At 38.3% G+C, this 23258-nt stretch overlaps 2 protein-coding genes across 3 annotated transcripts in view; both read right to left on the reverse strand.

The window, feature by feature from the left end:
• LOC112558294 overlaps positions 1–17495 on the reverse strand; it is a 37865-nt gene extending 20370 nt beyond the window's left edge. Inside the window, exons 1-24 of one of the 2 annotated variants that reach the window (XM_025228674.1) lie at positions 16950–17495; positions 15229–15312; positions 14817–14970; positions 14294–14466; positions 13368–13498; positions 12047–12182; positions 11564–11687; positions 11282–11385; positions 10757–10881; positions 10257–10479; positions 9657–9812; positions 8771–8901; positions 8219–8353; positions 7207–7419; positions 6420–6509; positions 6008–6088; positions 5193–5316; positions 4948–5051; positions 4508–4613; positions 4071–4212; positions 3051–3184; positions 2256–2370; positions 1455–1600; positions 180–349 (exon numbers count right to left, since the gene is read on the reverse strand). In XM_025228674.1, coding sequence (XP_025084459.1) covers positions 180–349; positions 1455–1600; positions 2256–2370; positions 3051–3184; positions 4071–4212; positions 4508–4613; positions 4948–5051; positions 5193–5316; positions 6008–6088; positions 6420–6509; positions 7207–7419; positions 8219–8353; positions 8771–8901; positions 9657–9812; positions 10257–10479; positions 10757–10881; positions 11282–11385; positions 11564–11687; positions 12047–12182; positions 13368–13498; positions 14294–14466; positions 14817–14970; positions 15229–15312; positions 16950–17160 — 3312 coding nt within the window. In that variant the 5' untranslated portion in view covers positions 17161–17495. Of the gene's footprint in view, positions 1–179; positions 350–1454; positions 1601–2255; positions 2371–3050; positions 3185–4070; positions 4213–4507; positions 4614–4947; positions 5052–5192; positions 5317–6007; positions 6089–6419; positions 6510–7206; positions 7420–8218; positions 8354–8770; positions 8902–9656; positions 9813–10256; positions 10480–10756; positions 10882–11281; positions 11386–11563; positions 11688–12046; positions 12183–13367; positions 13499–14293; positions 14467–14816; positions 14971–15228; positions 15313–16949 lie in introns of those variants that run through there. The other variant, XM_025228676.1, reaches the window with a different exon arrangement.
• A 2298-nt stretch (positions 17496–19793) lies between these two features.
• Positions 19794–23258, reverse strand: part of LOC112558297 (serine/arginine repetitive matrix protein 2-like) — a 29934-nt gene continuing 26469 nt past the window's right edge. Inside the window, exon 11 of the mRNA XM_025228678.1 lies at positions 19794–23136. Within this exon, the coding sequence (XP_025084463.1) occupies positions 22967–23136 (170 nt within the window). The 3' untranslated portion in view covers positions 19794–22966. The remainder of the gene's footprint in view (positions 23137–23258) is intronic.

Below are 23258 nucleotides of genomic sequence, written 5' to 3' on the forward strand. Positions count from 1 at the left end.
AGTAAATGAAAGTCAAGGAAAAAAGCATGAAGACAAAGAACACATAATCAAGATAGAGCTGTGTTGGTTGGAGAGGTAGATTTTTAGAGGAATCAAACAAGTTATAAGAGATACATGTGTCTATATCTGATGATTTTCAAAATGAGAAATTATACCCATCCCTCCAAGCTGAATGTCACCTGGTAGTGTGTTGTGCTGTTGAAAAGATTCAGGAGGGAAGACTGAAGTGGCAACTGACCAACAAACATCACAGCGTCCACTCGCATCCGTCCCCAGCCTCCATTCCCTCCACATCTTCCACCTGCGCCTATCCCTCCATTCCCACCTTGTAGCCAAAGATGTTCTTTTCCTGCATACAACATATTTAAAATATAAATTGCACTTTTAATTAAAATTTTAAATGCGATTTTTGTTTTAATTTTAATTGTAATTGTAACACCCATGTCAAAATTACAAAACCAATTTCATTTTTGTTAGTTTTGATTGTTGTGTGTATTTACAGAGTTTTAGTTGTTTTTGTTTCTACGATTTTTGTGTGTCAGTCTCGGGAGACTGAAACTTGAATGGTATTTTGTTCCTTCCTGCCCTACCATATGCTTTCCTTTTGAGAGTGAGGCATGATCAGGGTAGGGCCAATGGCCCACCCCAGGATTGTTTGTCCTAATTCAGGTTAGTGAAATAACTATTTTGGAACAGCTAAGATTATGATCTGATGAATGGGTACATTTTTGTGCAAGTGGCTTCCATTATGTAGAGGATGGTGAGGGATTTTTGTACAAGAAGATTGAAACGCTCTCCTAGTATAGTTTTATTCACCTTGTGCTGTAGCTTTGGTAGGGCAAGATGCTTAAAAAGTAAAGAAAAGGATTCTCAGCACTCATGTTAGCTGTGTATGGCTGTAACTGAAGATTTTGTTATGATTGTTTACACATTTTCATGCTGCATTTTAATTATGATAGGGTTTATAAAAGGGGGGATGTCAATGTGAGTATTTCTAAAGGTGCAAGGAAGGGGGAGTTTAATGTGTAATATTAAAATGTATTTTTAGTGACATATTTTATTACCTCTAAACGGCTCGATTAATTCTGGTATCATGTATCTCATGTACTTTGTTCTACAAGTTTTCCCTTTGTTTTGTTTTCAGGGCAAACAGTTCTTTCCTTCGTTCTCCCTTTCTTTCCTTTCTTCTTTTTTTCCTTCATCCTGCCCTCATTTTCACTCTACACATTTCTTTTTTCCTTTCCCCCCACCTCCATTCCTATAGTCAATTTTGATTCATCAATTCTTGAAAATAAAAAGAACAAAAGCTTCTGGGATTTGCTTTTCCTGTATGCTGGCATGCATTAGCGAATTGTCTCTCCCCAACACTACACACTCACCATATTAAGCCAGTCTACATAATTTTAAGTATCTTGATCAGAGTTTTTATAAGTAATTAAGCAACTGTGACCCACCAACATCTACAGTATTGCCAATAATGTAGAGAGATCCCCCACTCCCTCCACCTCCAGGTCCAGAGTTATCCCAGCATGCAGTTGTGGAGCTGCCAGAACAGCTGTTTCCTAAATGCACCTGACAGGCAGCAGGACAGCTACTACACCTGATTACAAAACCACGATAGAAAAAGACTGGAGGAAGTTCACATAGAGAAATGTCACCAGTCAAGTCTGAGTAACTTAATTCATCAAGCGTCTCATCATCTCCCCCTCTACATAAAGCCATGACATGCAAAAGTTCACTCATAAAGAATGTCATAATAAACTATAAGAACAGAAAGTCAAACCATATGTGAAATATGTCCATGCTAAAATTTAACATATTAAAAATATCAATAAGATTTTCTTAAATCTCATTCTCTTAAGTAGCCCAGATGGAAAACATTGATTTTTAAATATATTGCATCATTAGCAATTTGAGAAGCAGTTTTATATGTATATATACACACATCAAATACACATAATATGAAAATATTCTGACTCTAGACAAAAATGTAACCATATTTTAATACATAGGAATTCTACAGATCACATTTTGAGGAAAATATTATTAACAGTTACAACACATTAGAAAATATCATACTACTACGACATACATCCCAATTAAAAAAACGATAAATGTGAAGTCAACAAACTTATCTGACAGTAAGTGCATCTGATTTTAAGAAAAACTCTGGTCAAGTTCAAATTGTGATGTGATTAAAAGTAGCTTTGAATCTACTTTCTCTAAGCCTTAGATTACATAAAAATGTATTTTACCTTGAAGAGAAATCCCCTTGGCCATCTTCACCTGCCACAGATACATGTCCTGAGACTCGAACATTCCCTCTTGCATACAATCCTATTATTCCTCCTCCACTGCCTCCCCTGCCACCTGTCAAATTCACCATGAAGATTTTGTAATGCGGCAAAAGAATATCTGACAAGCAATTGAGAGACAGCATGCTTACATCACAAGACTTTGACATTCACGAAAGTACTGGGTATCTGCAAGGTTAGGTAAGGCGACACAATGGATTAAAATGGTTCCTTAATTTATATTTCTGATAGACATTATTTTGAATTATGCCCCTTCCACTGTATTTGGCTCAGTGTTTTGTGTAATCTGATTGGACACAATGCTACAGGACAATTGTAACTCGTTTACTAACAGGTCATTTATGGTCTTAATTTTGAAAATGTGTTCAAACTGCTTTATTTCTTTCATATTTTTATCAGTTTCAATTAAAATTTAAAGAGAACTTTTCATAAAATTGTTCTGGCCTTGTCAATAGTAACAGAGTTAAACATCATTTAATAGGATTAAGAAACTTCTTACACATTAATTTATTGCAATTTATTTACACACTAGTAAAAACAGCAAAACATCAAGTGTTTTTACTCTAGCCAGAATAAAACAAAACATGAAAACTTCACAATTTACTGCTTTTGAAAACTGTAAAACTAAAACTCTGTGGCCATGAGACATTTTTGGCATTATTATGACTTGCAATCAAAATCTGTGCAAGAATACATTGTTTTCTTCCAACACAAAAAGCCATCTTAAAATATTACCCCATGGATTGGTGGAGAGATCAGCAGCATTGCCTCCACTTCCACCCCCAGACCCCATGTACAGATGTTCTAAATTCTGTGAGCCATACACCAGGCCTCCTTGACCAGTTCCGCTCATATGAACTACTGAGCTCCTGGAAGAGAAAGAAATAAGCAGTTCACTTTTGTAAACTATTATATACACTAAAATCTCAATTTTACAATTCTCAAGGGACCAACAAAAATAAACATTAAATTGAGGAAAGCATTATATCAAGGAAAATTTTTTTTTTGTTCAGATTACATTGAAGCATGGAGAAAGTATGATAGGCACCGCCTTTCACAATCCTGTCTAAATATACTATTTTGTAAAAGTGGAATTGATGAGCAGCAACATTCTTACCGCTTTTATACAATACGTTTACTGGGGTGTATGCCACAAACAAGAAAATGCGTGCAACTACACACAAAACAGTTTTCGAGTGGAAATCTGTGTTGGGATGGGGGTAGGGAGAGGGTTGTCGCCTAGGTGATGACAACACATTCACTGTATGTAACTGGAGTGGCAGTACATGTTCAGAACACTGTAATAAATTACAGCCATGTCAGCGTTGTTGGGGTATTTTCTTAGAGAAAACATTAAATCGGAGTCAGATTACATGCAATATGTATTGGAGGGACCAAGAAAAGCGAATGTTAAACCAAGGAAATTGTTAAATCAATGAACTTATAATCAAGGACTGAGGCCCTATACTCCTTGAGGAGTAACAAGGAATAAACTAAACTAATAATCGAGGACTGAAAATTGGGTGCATGGGGCTTTTTCCGGGACTACTGAAAATGAAAGTTATACCGAGGAAATTGTTAAATCAAGGATAGCAAAACTGAGGTTTTACTGTAACAAATTAAACAACAGTTTTGGCTTCTTCAGAAGTTATCAAACTCAGTTTTAATGACAAAAAGTAGTCTGGTATTTATATCATAAATAAATTAACTTCAAAGCAAATCTGATGTTTTGTGTGATTACATACAATCACTTACCCTATCGTTCCATACCCGCCTCCTCCACCTGGAAGGCCAACACCTGAGTTCTTGGCACCACCCAAGCCACCACCTCCCCCTCCTCTGTGAGGCAGGTTCACTTGTAATCCTAAGTTTGCTGCTGAGCCATTTGAGGCAGGTACTGGAACACCAAATTTAAATGAAAATTTCAGAGACATGCATGCGTGTATGTGAGTGCATGTATGTGAGTGTGTGAGAGAGAGAGAGAGAAAGATAGATTTAAAGGTAGAAAGATACTGACATCCAAAACCCCGGACATGTCTAAAACAGTGATTTTTACATCCCTCGAACAATATTGTCATGGTCCTGAAGGATGCAATGGAAGTAACAGGTTGTGTGGCAGTGGTTTTAGGGATTTATTAACTTCACATGGTACTGACAATTGTATGGCTGGAATATAAGTTTCCATCACTTACAATGATATGATTGCCCTGGCTGCCCATCTGCTCCTCCCTGTCCAGTTTGTTGCCCCCCTGGGTACCCTTTACCAGCTGCAGTCAAAAAGCCCTGGATCTGGATCTCCTATGATACAGCACAAGAATATTTCTGGCTGCACAGTTACATATACCAACACATCCCATAAATAATTTAATCTTTACTTCTTTCTGTGTCAAAACCAATAGGGTTTTAACTGGTCATTACATCAATATACATTCATGTAATTAAACTCTTCTAATACAATACCAAAAATTAGATAATAAAATATTGTACAGAAATATTCACAGCTATACTTCAAATCATAATATATACTTATACTATTTTGATAGTAATTTTAATTTTTACTTTTATGAAAGAGGAATCAAGTTTTTTTTTAAATGTTCTGAACTTGCTATATTTGCAGCTAAGACCCCCATACCTCAGCATACACTTCGAAACTACCACCAGCTGTTCCATCAAAAGGAGCTACTTGGACAGTGATGCCTTGAGGAATAGTGAATTTATTGACATTGCAATGCACTCCTGTATAGAAAGACATGAAAAACATGAATACATAAACACATCAACAAGTTAATACATAAATATATAAATAATAAACAGCCATTTGGGGCTGTTTATGGCCTATTCTTATACTAACCATGAAACAATATTATACTACTTTACCTGTCACTTCTTCTCCCTCATTCAACAACCAATCATCTCCTCCATGGTTCACTCCCTGACAGCTGGTGTTGACCAGTTGACCCAGTTCATAATGAGCCACCAGCCCATTAAACAGTGCCTCTTGCTGCAGTTTGACAAATGTACAGGCACAAATAATTATTTAAAATGTGCATATATACATATAATAGGGGAGATGGGGGTTGCTTTCCCAGTCTCACCTAAATAATAAACACAGTCAACACTGTTTTGGGGTAGAACAGGCTTTGCTCGTATGCTGGTTCATGTTGCCAGCAAAGGCAAATTGTTTACAAGCAATTTAAACAATCTCTAAACTTCTCGGCTGGGTTCCCACCTCTCTTTCTGAACGCCTTCTCCCTTCATGCTTCCCCCTCTTATTGGTACATCCCAAAATTTCTACAATCTTCCCTGTTTCCCCCCTTTCGTCCCACCCATTTGCATATCCCTGGGAAACACAGGTCACAGGTCATGAGTTTAAAAAAACCAGGGCACATAGGGTAAGAAGGCTGGAGGGAGGGCTGGCAGATCCCCCCGTACTGACACTGCTGGACATCTAGCACCTTCCCCATTGTGCTACATATGCGAGACAGCTTGTGTATTTGTGTGTATGTCTGCATGCATGTCGGTCCCTGCATAGCCCCATGCTACTATACACACACACACACTACATACACAATTGTATAATCATTTGTTCAAAAACAAGAGAGAATCATGCATGTATATCTTCTCTCCCGCTCATTCTCTCTCACTCCCTCTTTCTTACACATATACACACACAGATCTACATTAAATTTTACTGTGGAATTGTAGCTGGCAGCTGCACTCATGCTTGCTTCGATGACATCAGCAGTCAAAGAGCGTTTCCAGATTTTAACTGACTGAAAAAGTGTGATAATGTTCATTTTTACAATTTTAATGTATGATGGACTTTCCAGCAGAATCACTGTTTATAGAACTTTAGTTGGCACTAATGAGCAAAGATAACACACCCCTGATATGCCATTTAATCAAATCATATGAAATGAAAATCCCAAAGCACCCATATCCATTAACATGAAAGACTGTAGAAGATGAGAAAACATGGGTCATCTAAACAGAATAAAGTGGTGAATTTCTCAAATAAATATTCTTTCACTATAAATTAAAAGTGCTACATTTAATTCAAAAAGTCTTGGACAGTTCAAGCAAAAACTGTGTTTTACAACCCACCTTAACAATGCCTTTAAAATTCTCTCCTTTACAGCAGTAGGAGCCTCCTATCCAAGTTCCAAGACTGTTTGCCAGATAATATGGCCTAATCTGTAAAATATACTTCAAATCTTTCCTTTGCTTGACTCCTTATGGTGGTTTCTTGAGAAAGGTCAGGTAACATGCATACATTTCTGAATAATTTATTTAAATTTGTTTATAGTTCTGCCTTGTGGACATCCATAATAAATACAAGTATCTCAACCAATGTAATTCTTTATTGTATAAAAAGACCATTTTCCTCATAACACTAAACACACTAAGCATACATCAGCCATAGCCAGATGCCCCTGAGGTATCTCTGAAGGAATGCACTGTATACAAGGGTTGGTTGGAAAGTTTGTTTATTCGTACACTTGACTTTACCAGTGGCAGTTATTCCTTTTCCATATCTTCAATCCTTTGTGAGCTTATAAAACCGTTTCTACCCTCCTGATTGTGATGGAGGCATGAAAACAAATTATCGAAACTCTCTCATTATGAACAAAACCGGTTTTATCAAAAGTTCAAGTACATAGCGCATCCTTTTTGATTTTATGAACAGTCTTATGGCATCCAAATGTCAAATCATGTCTCTATTGTTTCCAAACAGCCCTTGTTCTAACTGGGAACCTCTGGTGTATCCTCTGGCCTTGTACAACTGTGCCTTCACATCCCAAGCCCCGTTTATACCCTTGACCCCTGGAAACTAAAATTAATTTGAGCTTACTGACAACAGGAACAGGGTAAATGGCTTCATTTTGATTACCTGTGTCTGATTCTGCTGTACACTATTTACATAGACTGTCAGATGTGTGCCATTGCTGGTTACTGCCAGGAGGTACCATTTTGACATGTCATAAGTACCTGCCTGAAGTCCAGAGGTACAATTAGCTCCAGGAGGGAAGTAATAAGCCATGAAATACCCAGCTTGCATGTACAGGCCAAAGTCACGGCATGTAGCCACTCCTCCAATAATAGTCTGAAAACAATATCCACACAAGTACATGTAAATGGAATAAACCATAAATAAATGATCTAGTATTTTTTTCAAACTCACATAACAGGCTATCAATAAAAGAACAATTTTTCTGTAAAATGGAGAGTGAACATGATGACAGATAGCAGCATAAAACATGTATTTTATCCTAAACTATTGTGCATCTTGCAGAAGGTTGGAGCTAACACTGGGCCATTCTCACATTGCAATGTACTGCACTTTGGGGGTTTGCGTGCCTTGCGGAAGGCCCTCAGAGGTTTGTGTAGGCATTGCAAGGGGCCTTGAAGAAAGGTTTGCTGGGAAATAATGTGGTTCTATTTTTTTGCAAGGTATGACCTACATCGCATGACTGCAGAATGCTCAAACACAGTAGGCTCCCTTTTAACCTGTAAATTATAATGTGAAAATGCCGAAGAGATCTGAGGAGAAATGTTTCATATTATAGTCAGTGTGAGAGAATTACATACCTACATAATAGCCACAGCAGTTACAAAAAGTATTTTTCATCAATGTTGTCTGCTATATTGTTTACTACCCATACAGATGACATCACCTTGCAAACCATCTGGGAGTGACCTTACTGCATGATGATGATGATGATGATGATGATGATGATGTCGATTTGTAATGCGCAGGTATCCATTCCGAAGAATGCTCAGGAGAATGGTGCTGCAAAGCTACATTGCAAGCAAAATCTTGCACGCACAAACCTTGAAAACATTGCAAGGTGAGAACAGCCATTAAGGGTTGCAGTTTAAAAAAAAAACATACTCTAACATACTCTCCGTTTGTTATCTTTTACTGCTGGAGAGACCCAGACAGCCACAGTGTAGACAGGACCAGGATTCCAGCGTCCTAAATCAATGTGGTCATCAACACCATCAAAATAAGTGCCACAAGCAAACGGAGGGCCATCCTATGTTGTTAACACAAGAATAATATTCCAGGAATTTTTCATCTCAAAACAAATTTTTATTCAGAAATGTTTTTGTGTGTTTGTATGACTTCATTTCTCACTCTCTCTCTCTCTCACACACACACACATATTTTTTGCCAGATATATCCTTCAAATCCTGCAGTTTTACAAAAATACAAAACATCTTCTGTTATAATGATGTCAAAACCCATGCAACCACTATGGCAAAAGAATGCTGTTACATACATATAAATAAAATAATAGCCTTTGGCCCATTCATGAAGCATTGGACAAATATCTGCACTTTGAGATAAACCATTACTTTCCCTGTTTACTATGTGATAGAATGCAATGCAATGCTTCTAATCTAAATACTATTTTGTGTGCTCATCCCCAACCTCCAAGCACTCATCTTACCCCATTGTCATCAACACACTGAGTGTAGATAGTGTTACTGTGAGGCAACTGAAAAGGGAAGATGCAAGTGTTGCTTGTCTGGTCTCCACCAACTGCTCTGATGTCTAAAGATGGGATTGCCTGGCATTTCCCTGGTAACATGATGTGCTTGAGTCAGTACACTTTGTCTCTCAATAGTTTTTATATGTACATGCATGTGTATATGTGTGTGTATGTGTCAAGGGGGTGGGCAGCACCATGATGGTGGTACATGTGTATATATACATTGGTGTGTAAGTGAGAGAGAGAGAGAACTGTTTATCTGATGGGTCAACAACCTGTTCAAAAAAGGGTGAAACATAGTTTCATCATCATCAATAAAAAACATAGACAGGCATAAGACCTGAGATGAGTATATACATTTGTATCATTTCTACCACTCAGCTTACAGTCCCCACACACACACACATGTGCACGCACACACACAAACACCCACTGTGCATGAATTGACCATCAGGTCTGATCTGAGTAAGTGGTTCTCAAATTGTGGTCCGCGGACCACTTGTGGGCTGCAAGCATAAGTCAGGTGGTCTGCGGCTGACAGTCATCATATGTCAGCAAATTGAATCGAAGCCCAACTGCTCATTTGCATAAAATGCTCACTTACCAACTAAATCTTTATGTCACAGCGTGAACATTGTGTCATTTGTTAAAGAGGGAGGTCCAAAGAAACAGGCAAACCATCAAGAAAGACCTCAAGTGGAGAGGTCTATCACTTGAAACAGCCCTCAGAACAGCAGCAGATGGAGGTCCCTTGTTGTTGCCTTAGGTGCAAGATAGCACAGAGAGGACTGATTGATCGATAACTGCTGTACATGCTGTTCACAATATTTACACATTACCATACCTATTGTACATGCTGGCTGGTGATTATCATTATGGTCTTCATAGTAACTGCAGTAGTCAAACTCTTGGCAGAAGTCACCATAGTAACCAGGCCGACAAGTGCAGTCCCCTGTCATGGGATTACATGTGCCTCCATTCTGACAGTCACAGGAATAGGCTGCCAAGAAAAGTGTGTCATCATCAGATCAGGACTATCACATTATTGCTGACAGTGTTATCAAAAATACTAAGCAGGTTGACCTAAACATCCAATTTCCTGGGCTTTACAGATTGTATATCGATAGAAACTTAGGAAAAAATTCAACAAAAGTAAAAAAAATTCAGTCTTTAAAGTCAGAAAGCTATAAACAATAAATTGTTTACAACTTGCTTAGTCATTAAAGATTACTCTCATGTTGTTCACCACTATAAATTTCCTACTTTGAATAAAAATAATATGCATGTTACCTGGACAACCTCAAAAGCAAACAAAATCATCTTGCAGTCATCACTGAGAAATGACAGCAGAAACTACTAAAGTATATCAAACAGCTTTTTTCCATTGTTAATACTAAATCAAATATATTTTGACTGATCAGTTCATGCAGCACTCATCACTGACCTTGACATCGGGCGTATACAGTACATGCAGGACACCCTGTAACTGAGCAAGTGTTAGAAGCAATAGACATAGTGCCAGTCCCATTGCCTGTGAAGTGGTTGCTTGGGTCCCAGTAGTGGCAGCCGCTAATTGTGGTGCCATTCCGACAGTGAACAGTGCCATTTGCTTTCGCATCAAAAAATAGTAAATGACCTGGATCGCCATCCACACAGGTAACTTGTGGCTGTATCATAAAGACCAAAATTCTTTAAAACCCTTTTTTTTTATTGACATGCGTGTTATTGCTAAAGGCCACAAAATGTTTGCTCAAATCTCTTTCAGTTTCCTGCCACGTGACATCAATAGTGTCGCAAAGCACTAACAATTTAAGTAGTCATACAATAAAGAGAGATGACATAGTTATGCTGCTTTTAATATGACTGTCATGTCTAGATTGAGTAGTTCAGTTGTAATAAAAGAGAGAAGAATTAAAGTTACTGATCTAGTATGACATCTGTTACCTTTCCAGACTGCACCAAACAGACAAACTTGTTGTTCTCATCAAATCGAGCTCCTGTACAGCTGTTGGCACAAGCACACTGCCTTGGCAACATTCCAGGTGGGCAAACATTTGAGAGGACTATCACTGAGCACCACAGCAAAGAGACATCAAAGAGATTTGACAAGCTATCCTTCATGCTACAAAGTTTTTATCTGCTATCATATCAGATAATAATGTATGAAGGAACATGTTCCCTACTATCACTCTAGAAAATCACTTCACAGAGAACATTTGCTTCAGTTATTTTCCTGTAAACTTTGATTTTAGTCCATTGTTGTATGATTCATTAACATTTTTCTACCACATACAGAAATTAGGAAAAGGCTAACCTAGCTGCTGAATAGGTACTTGACCCCTTATAGTATTGAGGAAGGAAAGGTTGCATTACAACCAAAAGGTCATGAAACTACAAAACACATTGCAAGATGTCTCTCCAGCAATGAAATGCACTGAAATAAAAGTTTGCTGATAGCTTGTTACTTACATTCATGTTGAGAGCAAGATGTACCATTACAACTTGCAGTATTTATGCATGTGAATGATGTGGCTGATACTGCAATGCACATTTTGCTCTGTGAACATGGATTGCTGAAACATATGTGAATATTTTGGCCAAATAAATGGCCAAGAATGCTGATGAAGTGCTAAGATTCATATTTCACAAGAAGTACAATATACATTGAAATATATTGATGCTAGGATAGTTTGGTATCGAAAAAAAAAATTCTGTTTGTTTTTATATATTAAAATTACAGACATAACTCACTGCCTGCAGGGCTGGTCAGGTGAAAGAATTAGATTCAAAAATGGGATAGAGGGCTGTGAACGAAGGGCCGGATAGCAATGTCCAGGGTAACCTCCACAATAGCCAGACAACACCTGATTTGTTCCTAAAAAAGAATGGCCCAATGGATATAGCACAAATAATATTTTCAACAAGCAAATGGACACAAGCTAGCCTACATGTTGGTCTGCCATTTCAGACACTACTATAAATTATAATATTATTAACAATACTTTATTGTTCATTACAACAAGCACTGAGATTGCAGTGGAAATTTCCTTCCACTGCAAATGTATGATACAAACAGGAAAGAACATATGCAGTATAGATGAAACACTACAAGCAAAAATTCATCTATCCATTCCAGGTTTTCATGTATAAAATCTCCAAAATTGAAGTCAGCCTGCTTTAGATCAGTTTTTAAGTTTGTTTCTTCTGACTGGCCAATGACTAACAGGTCCCTACCTGTTTTATAAGTAGACAATTTCCAATTATCGCCACAAATTTGAGACAAGTCTCCTGCGCAAGTCATTGTACAGGCAGTATCTGGTGCAATTGGATGTTTTGTGATGGAATCTCCACAGTAGCATTCACTCCTGTACTGGAAACATTATTACTTTATAAGCGCTACTGAAGACATGTTATCACACTTTACAGTAAGCTATACACAAATTATAGTATCAATAATTCCACTGGAAATGCAATGTGTAAAATCAATGGGCTCATATCCAAAAATCACTCCAAAACTATTGTCATAATAATTTCATGTCTTTAATTATTTCAATTAATAATGTCATATTCGTTTCAGCAAGGTGCAATTTCTTTTCTAATGACAGGTACTCGGTGCAAAAGGCTATTTCTTCAAATCCAGGTGAACACTCGATCCATTTACCCTTATCCTACCCAAGATACGGGCCTATAAGCATCACCATTCACAGAATGACATTAACACTACAGATATCAAGACTGGATGTGTTTATGCTGTAAAAGCAACAGACAGTAGGAGAAACAGTAGTAACTGCTCCACAGAAAAAATCCCCAAAGTTAGGAATGTTATGGCAACCTTTCTTTTAAAAAAAAGAAAAAGAATGGGAAAAAATCTGCTGATCAAGGCCAGGCCCCCTTCACAGCTGTAGGCCCAGGTACACATGACCCACCTGTCCCCCTCTTCTTGACAGGCCTGCACTCAACTTTAATCAGTCAGCAGAAAAAAATGCATTTCCTGCAACCCACCCAAGACCTTTCATACTCCACAGCCGAGTATAAAGAAAAGATCACTAAAATCCACCATCTATTTAAATTAAAGGTATCATTCAACAATTATTTTTTATATCAGAAATACTATCCAACTAAATGTAAAGGAACACAAAACTTCTATGTAATACAAATTTTACCCCGCTTACTGTAGCAAGCATCCATGAAGATCAACATTCAAAGGCTGACTTAAGTCAAAGGAAGTTGTGTCGCCCATGGATAACAGCAGAACAAACTCCTGGCATTATCTTGTCCAATGCTTTATAACTATTTTACAAATTCCTCTGGTAAAGCTCATTGCATAGTCTAAAAGCTAATGTTAGATCATATTGAAGGCTACAGCCAAAAAGACATTGCCTTAGCAATGAGCTTGCTTTTGTGACATCAACCTTAATGCAGGTAAGAATTGTGAAATTGCTTGACTCTTGTGAATGGAACAAAACCATATGCTCAGATTTAGAGGAATATAATGTTATCTTGTAAAAAATCAAATACAGCCATAAGAAAATAATGAATCTAGCAATAGGCTTACCTCAAGACCAGCATATGCAAAGCCCAATGATGCACAGTGTTGAACACAAACATCTGGAGTCATGTCTGCAGTACCAATAAAGCCTGAGGGTAAGAGTCTGTCCGTTGCATCTTCATAGCATCCAATGTAGGCTGCAAACATTCACCAAAATTATGCATGAGCTTTGTGATAAAGCAGATAAAACTACAACAATCTGAACACCTGTTAACCTCCATTTTTTCCTCACTGCAACTTTGTTATATTTATTTAAACAAGCCTGCAATAATTTTGTTAGATGCTTAAGTTTTCCAGTGATACTGAAATGAAACTGAATAGCACTTAATGAATTACCATGTCTGTTTATTTCTATTTATTTATTAAAACCATTTAATACCTGTTACTGCATCTAGTCATTCCTGGACACACATACATCCACGCGTGAATATATGAACACACACATATATGCAAATGCACACACAAATATTTATGCATGTATAATTTTATCATTAGTATTAATTTTTGTAAAGCATATTCAGACAAATCTAGCTCTAAAAATATATAATTCAAAACCACATGTTGATCTGAATTTTATTTGACTTGAGTGGTCACAGGCTTATTTTCATAAAAATATTTGTTTTTATAATGAAGATCTTTAAGAAGATATATCTATAATATGTATGATATGTATAAAGTATGCATGTACTTGCAAAATGTGATATTTATAGGTGCTGGTTGTGAAGGCACAGTAACAGCTCAATTCCATGAAATCATATTCCAATATAATTAAAGCAAGACACACATTTGACAAGATCTTTCATCAATGAAAGTCCTTCAGTCTGCTCTCAAAAATGATGTAAGTTTACAGGCAAATATTTAGGAAAGCAAATTTTATGCAGTGAGTTGAACTAAGCATCCATCAGTTATTTCATAAAATTATTTAAACTTACAGCTGTTTTTTATCTGTGTATTTGGACGATGGGAGCCATCTACAAACTGGCCCTCCCACGTCCATTGGATATCAGGTGATACAGCAAAAGGTGTGCCTTCGAGGTTGATGGAGAACTTGCCAAGAGGTGTGCATGAGTATCGTGAAGCAAACATGTCTCCTGCTGTACCATAACTGATCAGACCAATAAAACAATGATTACAGATTATTTTGTGGCTGTTCTTTTGAATTCAAAAGCGAGGCCATGTTGTATTTCAACAGCAACTAAAAGTCATTCATGGAACATTATGATATGCCTTTGAAGACAGTGACGGAGGACGGAGTAAGTGTTATGCATTATTATTATGCATGGCAACTGTTAGCTTGTTGACAATGAGCAGCACTCAACATTACAGGTACATATATCTGGGCATTAAACAACTGTTTGAGAATGTAGCCATAGCATGCTCAGGTATTGCAATGAGCACAAGAAAAACCTTCATGGACAGTATTTCCAATTAAAAAGGAAAAAGGAAGCACCTTACCTGATATTTTTTACGCCAAAAGAAACCGTGAAAGTGAAATCATTAATGTCAACTGTCAGCTGAGGTAAAAGAATGCGGAGTCGATAAAACTCGCTGCGGCCTGACTCAGCAAAAATCTCCTCTGGGTAGTGCTTGTCACAACTACTTGTAGCACCTGTCATTATAGAGAATTTTATAATTGGTAATAGCTTTCAATGTACCTTTCATAAATGCTTAAATTGAGGCTTGATCATGTGATGATGGACTGACTGTTTAAATGAGAGGAAAGGAAACTTTATCCTAAAGGAGGTAGCCATCTCTTACTCCTTGTTCTCTTGCATTTCCCAATACTGTGCTAGCCCTTGGCCTCAGATACTGTGTTTTAAACATTTAGCTATCCGCTTCTCCAATGGCCAGGAAAAAAAACACTTACCAATGTAGCTGTAGTATTCTGCAAAATTACTACTTCTCCCACTGATTAATGTAATATACTCTTTTGGATTTCCACTTGCAAATCCTGCAACAGCATACAACCAAACGCATAAGAACATTCAAAAAGAAATATGGATTGTAATCATGGCGCAGGTTTTGTTGAGAAGACCAGATAATAAATGACAGGAATAAAATTAAAATGTGTTCATAAAATAAAAGGTGCTTGTAAAAAATCTGCCTCTGCCTTCCTCTCACATGCCGCTTCCGTCTTTTTTCTCGTTTTCTGCTGTTATTGCACCCCTTTCTGCGTAACCTAAGCATACAGTCATACACTAGGTTTGTCCTAAACTGTGTGAATCTATTTTGTGGTCGAATGTGTGTGATATACATTTTCAACATTGTAAACAATTTCTCCTGGTCCAGCTTCAAATCCTACCACAATCTAATGAACTCACAAAAGTTATTCCATTCATTAAAGCAAAATTCCATCACTTAGTCTACCCTGGCAACGTCCTCATCTAAATATTGCGTTAAACCACGGACGTGTCGGGGATACATATTCACGGTTAGACTGATACAAGATATAATATATAGCGCTTATAGTGCATCTGGTGATGATCGAACTCGAGCCATCTTGAGATCTCCATTCCAGGTAATAATTATAACCGATATTCTATCGCTCAAAAATCAATGGAACGGTAAATTCATTAACCAAAATACAGTGTACGGACAGTGTTTACAGAAACTGAGTGTAGTGATTAACGAGATGCTTCGCGGAGTAGATCCGGGGCTTTTTCTATTGTTTACGCCTGTCGTCAGCCTTATTATTATTGTGTTCTATTGTGATAATACTAGATGATCGCTGGGAGGAAGGAATTTTTGTCGTTCTGGACAAATTGAACGATATATACCTGTGTATGTGGTTCAAAGAGACGACGGCTCTGGATCAAAACGGACACTCCGTCGGAATCTGTTACTCCTATAGTGGGTGCGTTAGGCTGGGCACCATCTTTGGTCCAGGAAAGAACCATATCAGGAATAACAACCCCACACAGCGTGCAGACGAGGTAGCAATCACACCTCCAGATTGTGGAAATGATGAAGATAATAAACTGGTGCAAATTTGCAATTTAGAGACATCGAAGTGGGCATAGAGTTGAGGCCAGAGGGACCAGAGTTTATTCCAGGCGTGGTACCTGCGGAAAACCGGGATGATGCCTGGAGGAGGAAGTTGATCAGGACGATGAAAGAGAGGGGACAACAGAGAGTGACAGTGAAGAGCAACAACCTCTACTGTAAGAGAATCCGACTACCAGTGGACAGACTAAACCTAAGGCACCAATGTGCAAGTGGACTTCAGTCAGACCACGAACTAATGGTCGGACAGATCGAAGTTGCATGGTGTCCGACAGGAGACAGACACCCCTATGTGTAGATGTGAGATTTTTAATGGGAGACGCGTAATGTTTAACTATAACTCAACTATATTGTTCAAGATCTGTTTTAATGACTACAATGTTTGATGTGTAACTATTTGCCTCTGGTAAAGCGTCATTCTGGCGATTGGAAAGGTTGTCTGCCCCTGGGCCTGAAAAAAAAAACACACACACAAAGGTGAGGGGAGGGAGAGGAACAGAGGGGACGGACAGAAGGGGCCAGAGTCAAAAATAAGGAGAGGAGTGGTACAGTATGTGATGCGTATGACATAACAGGCAATATTACCGGCGCAGTAGATCTCAATGATGGCCACATTAGGCACTTTGATGAGGAAACTGCCGTCTGTAACATTCTGCCCTCGTGATCGAAACGTCTGGAGGACGTGGGCGCACGAGGTGTAGACAGGCTGCGAGGTCCAGGCTCCATTAGCAGAGTTCCATCCCACTGCAGAAAGTACGCACAACACGATCGCCACCACCAGCACTGTCGTCTGCATCCTGCAAAATCTCACCCACACACACGTTGAGACTGCAGGATAGTCGCTGCAGGTGCACACTTATCCACCCCAAACACAGATAATGTCATCAATGTAGCCAACATCGAGGTGATTCGATGGAATAAGTACTTAGTTCTGAACACGCGCTGTTTGCCACAGATGAGACTTAAACTTCAGATGCCTGCACTCTGCACACTAAGCGATGTAAAGCAGTGTATCCCTTAATACAGTTTTAATACTTCATTGACACTAGTTGTTCTTGCAAATAATTTGGTAAAGAAGCTTCCAGTTTTCATCTCAAGGTCGGGGGTGGGAGTGGGCGATAAAATAACGAATGAAAAAGTTATGTGTACGTGGAATGAGCAGAAGTAAACTGATAGCACAAGTTATCAACGCTGATATCCAACCGACCTTCTCCACTGGCACAACAACATCTGCTATCGACTTGAACAGTAAAAATACTGGCTTATACCACAAGATTAGAACTTTAATCAGCGTTTTACTATCTGACCTACTATTGTTGCACAAAGGAGATCCAAATGTGTATTGAACTTTTGGTGATTTAAAGCTATAATTGCTAAAACATGAAAACGTGTCTTTAAATACCCAACAAAGAATTATTTTAACATTGTTTGATGCCTTTGATAATTAAATCCATTCTATGAGAAAATACTAGTCTCTGTGTCACACTTTGATTTACAGTGTTTTCGTATTTTGCTATGATGCGATTACTACTTAACTGGCAACAACACATGAGATAATTGTCTCTCCCTCGCTTTAACATACGATAATGCAGTTCCCTGCTTGAGCTTATTGTATATGCATCAAAACGTGTTCGTTAATAAAGGTGTTTGCATCTAGTTCGCTTTCATTTGATTTATTTGTACAGAGGTCAGCTTGCTTCTTTGTGTCGTATTATGTTTCCCTGCCTGATTGCGAAATGTAATGATTAATTTTAAAGAGTTTTTATTAAATATTCGGCACTACATTCGTTTATTCAAATACCCTATTTCCTAGGCCAACTGGGGAGAGAAAAAAAAAGAAAAAGAGAGGCATCCCGGCCCAGTTTTACTGAGAAGTGATCAAGAGTATGTACCTTCTCGAAGACGGTCCTCCACAGTTACATTGAAGGCGGTCGACGCCGTGGCAAACAGAAAAAAAAACAACCACTAGGTGACTAACGCAAAGGAGTGGACCGGCTGTTCACTGGGGGACCTATTCAGGAGGGCAGAAGACCGACCCTGCTGGCGTGAGTTCACCTCCACCAGATCTCCTCACGACTGTTAGCTATACACGCCTCGCCAGTCTCGGGATGCAATGACTGATCAAGAGTATATACTGTTTTTAACCATCGTCGCGTGCGCAGTCCCACCAAGAACCAGTAAAGTCCGACGACCGGGTGGTGCGTACAGCTGTAGCTTACCCTCTTAAGAATAAATCTCCAGTGCAGTTTGAGAAATGAGCAAAGAGATCCTAGCCATGTCACACCCAGCCAAAGCTTATTCCATTTATGCCCTTTGGGGCTAGAAACAAGCCGGAACATCCTCTTGAAGAGTAGTTACTAAGGTAGTGATCCATGAACTCGGCTGCAACCTCCAGTCAGAACAGTGCTGAACGCGTCTGATTCCCTCTAAGTGCAATAGTATGTAGAATAAGAGTGTGGATGTGTGTGGATATATTTGTGTGGGTGAATGTGGACATGCAAACACCACCACCACTATCCAAAAAACACAACTTTATGTTGTAGATTGATGCTGTCAAGAGGTTCTATGTAGCAACCCTTTCTCTGTACATATTCATTGGTCTTTTTTTGCAGAAAATTAGGAGTAGTTACTTGGGGACGAAGTTGCAAATGTCTGAATTCTTTATTCCGTATCAGCAAGCAGTGTCCCAGTCTTGCTTAAGTCTATGGATGTATGTGAGGATGAGAACTAAACTTGTACAGCCACAGAAGCAAATTTCTATGTGATGCTGTACCTGTTTAGCTCGGCCATTGCTGATGCGGCGCCCTCTAAAGAAAACGGGTCTTAGGTACTTGTAAGCTGTTCGCATCTCAAGTTGCTGTCGCCGTTAGTATTTAACATTACTTCGCTCGTCAGTGCTGGTCTCATTCCACATTAATCTGCACGGTTGGTCATGTCTTTCAATTAGGTGGTGTTACCTGCCATCAAATAAATGTCGTTTGCAAAGTGCTGGTTGCATATGGGCTTCCAACCGATGGAAAGAGAAGTGCGAAATCATGAAGGGTTTCTTGCCTAATGTTTTACAAGATGATGTAAAGACTACAGGCAATAAAGGAGGCACCCTTGGAAAAAACACCGACTGTCCTTCTAGCTGGTTGTTGAGTAGGACCGAGCTCTTATACAGCGCCTCTGATAATGAGGTCTTTTTGTATTTGAATTTTAGCATTAAAACGCTGCTCACTACATGACATTACACAGAAGTCTTATTAGTCTTTGCATCTCAATTTTCCATGCTGAGAACCTAACGGTCGAATGTGCATGTTTTGAAAGGCGAAGTAAAATAACGTGCATATTTAAAAAGCAGCACTCATGATAGTTTTTAAAATTTTAGCCCTTTGTATCAAAATATTGTATAGCACCTAATATCATGAAAGAGAAAGTTAACAAAAATGATTTTAGGATAGTCTTTTAATTTTCAGAACACGTCAACAATCAAGGCACTCAGAGTGCATCACACTCTTTGTGCGTGTTCTCATAATATGCAAACCAAACTTTTAAAAACAGCATTTTACTTACATCGGCTCCATAAAGTATGATAAAAGGACATGTAACTCTATATACATGCATTCTGATTCCAATGGATGCATATCTAAAACAATCACAGTGAAATGAATACCATTAGATAGTAGATGATATTATACAAACATTAATGAGCAGTCACAATGGCATTCTAAACATCTACTTTAGACATAATGGCATCTGGGTATTTCTTAGGAACCATTTTGTACATCCAAGGCAAATCTTTTTTTTTTGGGGGGGATGGGGGCAATGGGTTACGGTGAAGTGGGAATGGTGCTTCACCATCGTACTGGTTACAGACTGAAAGCTATGGTCAGGTCAGTAAACAAGGTTCATGCTGGCCTTAACCAAGGACAAAACTGGGTTTCACAGTGATCAAGGTAACTTTAAGCAATCCCACTTTAATGGGCAACGATATCAACAACAAATACCACCCAGTATAGATTGAAAGGTGAGGGCAAGCAGTACAAGAAAAACTGAAGCAAACAATGGAAAACCCAAAACAGACAACTAAGAATTATTTATAGAAATTTGTGTCCAGCTTTGACTGCTAAGCTAAAGCACGTCCAAACTGTTAGTCTTTAATTATATATATATTTACACTAACATGTAATGTACATTCAAAAAACAATTTGAGGGAAGAAATAAATTATCAAGGTATAGAAGATAATGTTTCACTTGGTCCTGCACCACACCTTATAGGAGAGGTTGCAGATGAAACCTGCTCTTTAAAAACTAAATGCAAACAACACACATAATAAGAGATAAAATCCACAATATTCTGAGCAATCCATACCACCCATAATCACCTTCCTCTGAACCCAAAACACCTCATATATAAGGACAGCAAAAACAACAAGAATGTCCTCTTAGGAGTGGTTTTAGCACCATCCTTGTAATATAGTCTATTCACAACACTTTATTTTATCTCCTCCTACTCCTACTATCTAAATTCCTCTGTCTACGGGAACCTTTTATTTCCATGATTACTACCCAATCAGCCATATTTAATGTCTGCCTGTGCTTCAAATAATTCACAAGATGCCTACACAGTACAAATTAAAACATCTTTCCAGACGGAAGAAAACTTCAAACTAAGATGTTTAAAAATGGTTTTCAACATATGCATGCACGTCTGTGAAAATAAAACCTCCTTTCACATGGGTATGCTAATAACAGACTATGAGATCTGTGAAAAACAGTATCAATTCCAGTGTTACATAAAGGCACTTTTACAGCCAGACTTGCAAAACCCACCACACCCATCAGTTTGGAACTTATGTGATTGTCTAGCTGTATCTAACACAAAAAGAGCATTTAAAGCGTTTATCACTCTTTAAGGAGATATACAAATATCATGCACACACTAAGAGCTTGCACCATGTCATACAAGAATTTACACTCAAATAGCATCCCATTTTCAAAGCCATGTTACAGGTAGAAAGAATGGCCCACTTTTTTTGGATGCATGTCCAGAATTAAAAAAAACAGACACCTACATCAGATTATGTGACATTCCACTACTGCTTTTTACAACTGTAATCATTTTCAGACTTCCATTAGGACAGTCTAAATACATCAATGTACTTCCATTAAACACCAATATTTTATTTGGTGTCAAATTCACACAAAAAATTTCTTGATCTTGAATGATCACACAAACATTTTTGTAATAACTTCTTTACCAGTGATTTAGTTCTTTTTTCAAGGCAAAATTATTTCACAGTTACAGATTTTTCCACATAATCAGAAGGTCTTTACTTTCGTTATACATCTTTTTCAGCGTTTGTTTTTAACAGCTAGGAAGACTGGAGTTCATGTCAAGTGATGAAGAAAAAGCAAAGGATAAAAGATGGCTTTTAGACAAAACAACATGCCCTCAAGGGATGGCTGCAGATAATAATTGCAATGACACCAAATGTGGGTGTTCATTTCTGTCTTTGCAAATGCGAAAGACATAATTTATTATATCTCACCATTACTGTGTTTACTCTCATTTTCTGCTTATTTCTGCACCCCTCTCTCAACTTCACAAGCTATTGGTTAACAAAAATATCTCTAGTGACTCTTCCTTGGCTATGTCATTTACACTAATTTGAGAGTTGTTGCATGCATCAAGTCCACGAAAACAACCACACAGGTCTGTTTCTGTCTCTCAGTTTAGCAATACTGATTAAGAATCAACTGTGATATCACAGTCCTGGAATGTTCCCACATGAGAACAGTACTTGCCTCAGGGGTTGACAGACTGCTTCTCATGCTACACTTCACAAGTACTGATCATGCAAACATAAATTAACTGTCTCCAGGCAGACCTTAAGATAGCATAAGTCATCCGTAAGTGCTCAGAACATTTCCTGACTAGATTATAGAAAAAAAGAAAAGTCTAAATATTCACACAAGCACAAAATCATAATTTTAACAATTCAAGAAACATGGGACTTCTTACCCTTTTTCACAATATCTCAATACTTGTTTCAACATGCTCCATGATACAATCCTCATTAGACATCTGAAGACAAACTAAATCAGGGCTTCTGCTAAGGCTAAATTCTTTGGGGTCCCAGGGACCCCTTCTTCAAATTTTTAAGGGGTCCCTGTTCTTCGCCCAAATTTGAATGGGACCCCATTGACGAAAATTGAAGGGGTCCTCCGAACTTTTAATGCGTACTGTACGCAATTTTTTGCGTAAGCAGAAGCCCTGTAAATGTCTAATAATAAAAGCAAATGATTACAATCTGCATTTCAGATGAACAGAATTAAAGGCCCAACATCCATAAGACATACTTGTTAGCAAGCACACAACCAGCCAACATAAAGAAACTGTCAGTTACTAACATCTCAGAATGTGAAGCCACACTCCTTCAGGTGATGTGTAACAGCACCTGACATCAAAGTTATTGCTCATTATCAACCATGATGTCCACATGCAGATGGAGGCTCTGATGTGAAGGGTTAAATGTCAGTTTCTCTGGCAGTGGGACAATGACCCTTTCTCAGACTACAGGCTAACAATCTAGGTAAAATGGAGTATACATCCCTCATCAGACATGAGGGCGCTGAATTCGGGGCATAAGGACCATGTGTCCTGAGGGATGCTGAAAGACAGCATGGGCAGGAGATATGTGTTGCACGTGCTGAATAGGTTGTAAGAAAGCTTGAGGAACAGCAGTTGGAATTCCTGCCATGTGGGCTGGAATTATTACCTGTTGACCTGCAACAATTACCTCCGTGATAATGAAATCGTCAATGTCATTCTTCTCCAGTGCATGGTCACATGAATTGCCTTGCTTATGATCAATTATTGTAAGGTGCCTTGCCTGTGACTATATGTTC

Source organism: Pomacea canaliculata, linkage group LG2 (genome assembly GCF_003073045.1).
Source record: "Pomacea canaliculata isolate SZHN2017 linkage group LG2, ASM307304v1, whole genome shotgun sequence".
Lineage (NCBI taxonomy): Eukaryota > Metazoa > Mollusca > Gastropoda > Architaenioglossa > Ampullariidae > Pomacea > Pomacea canaliculata.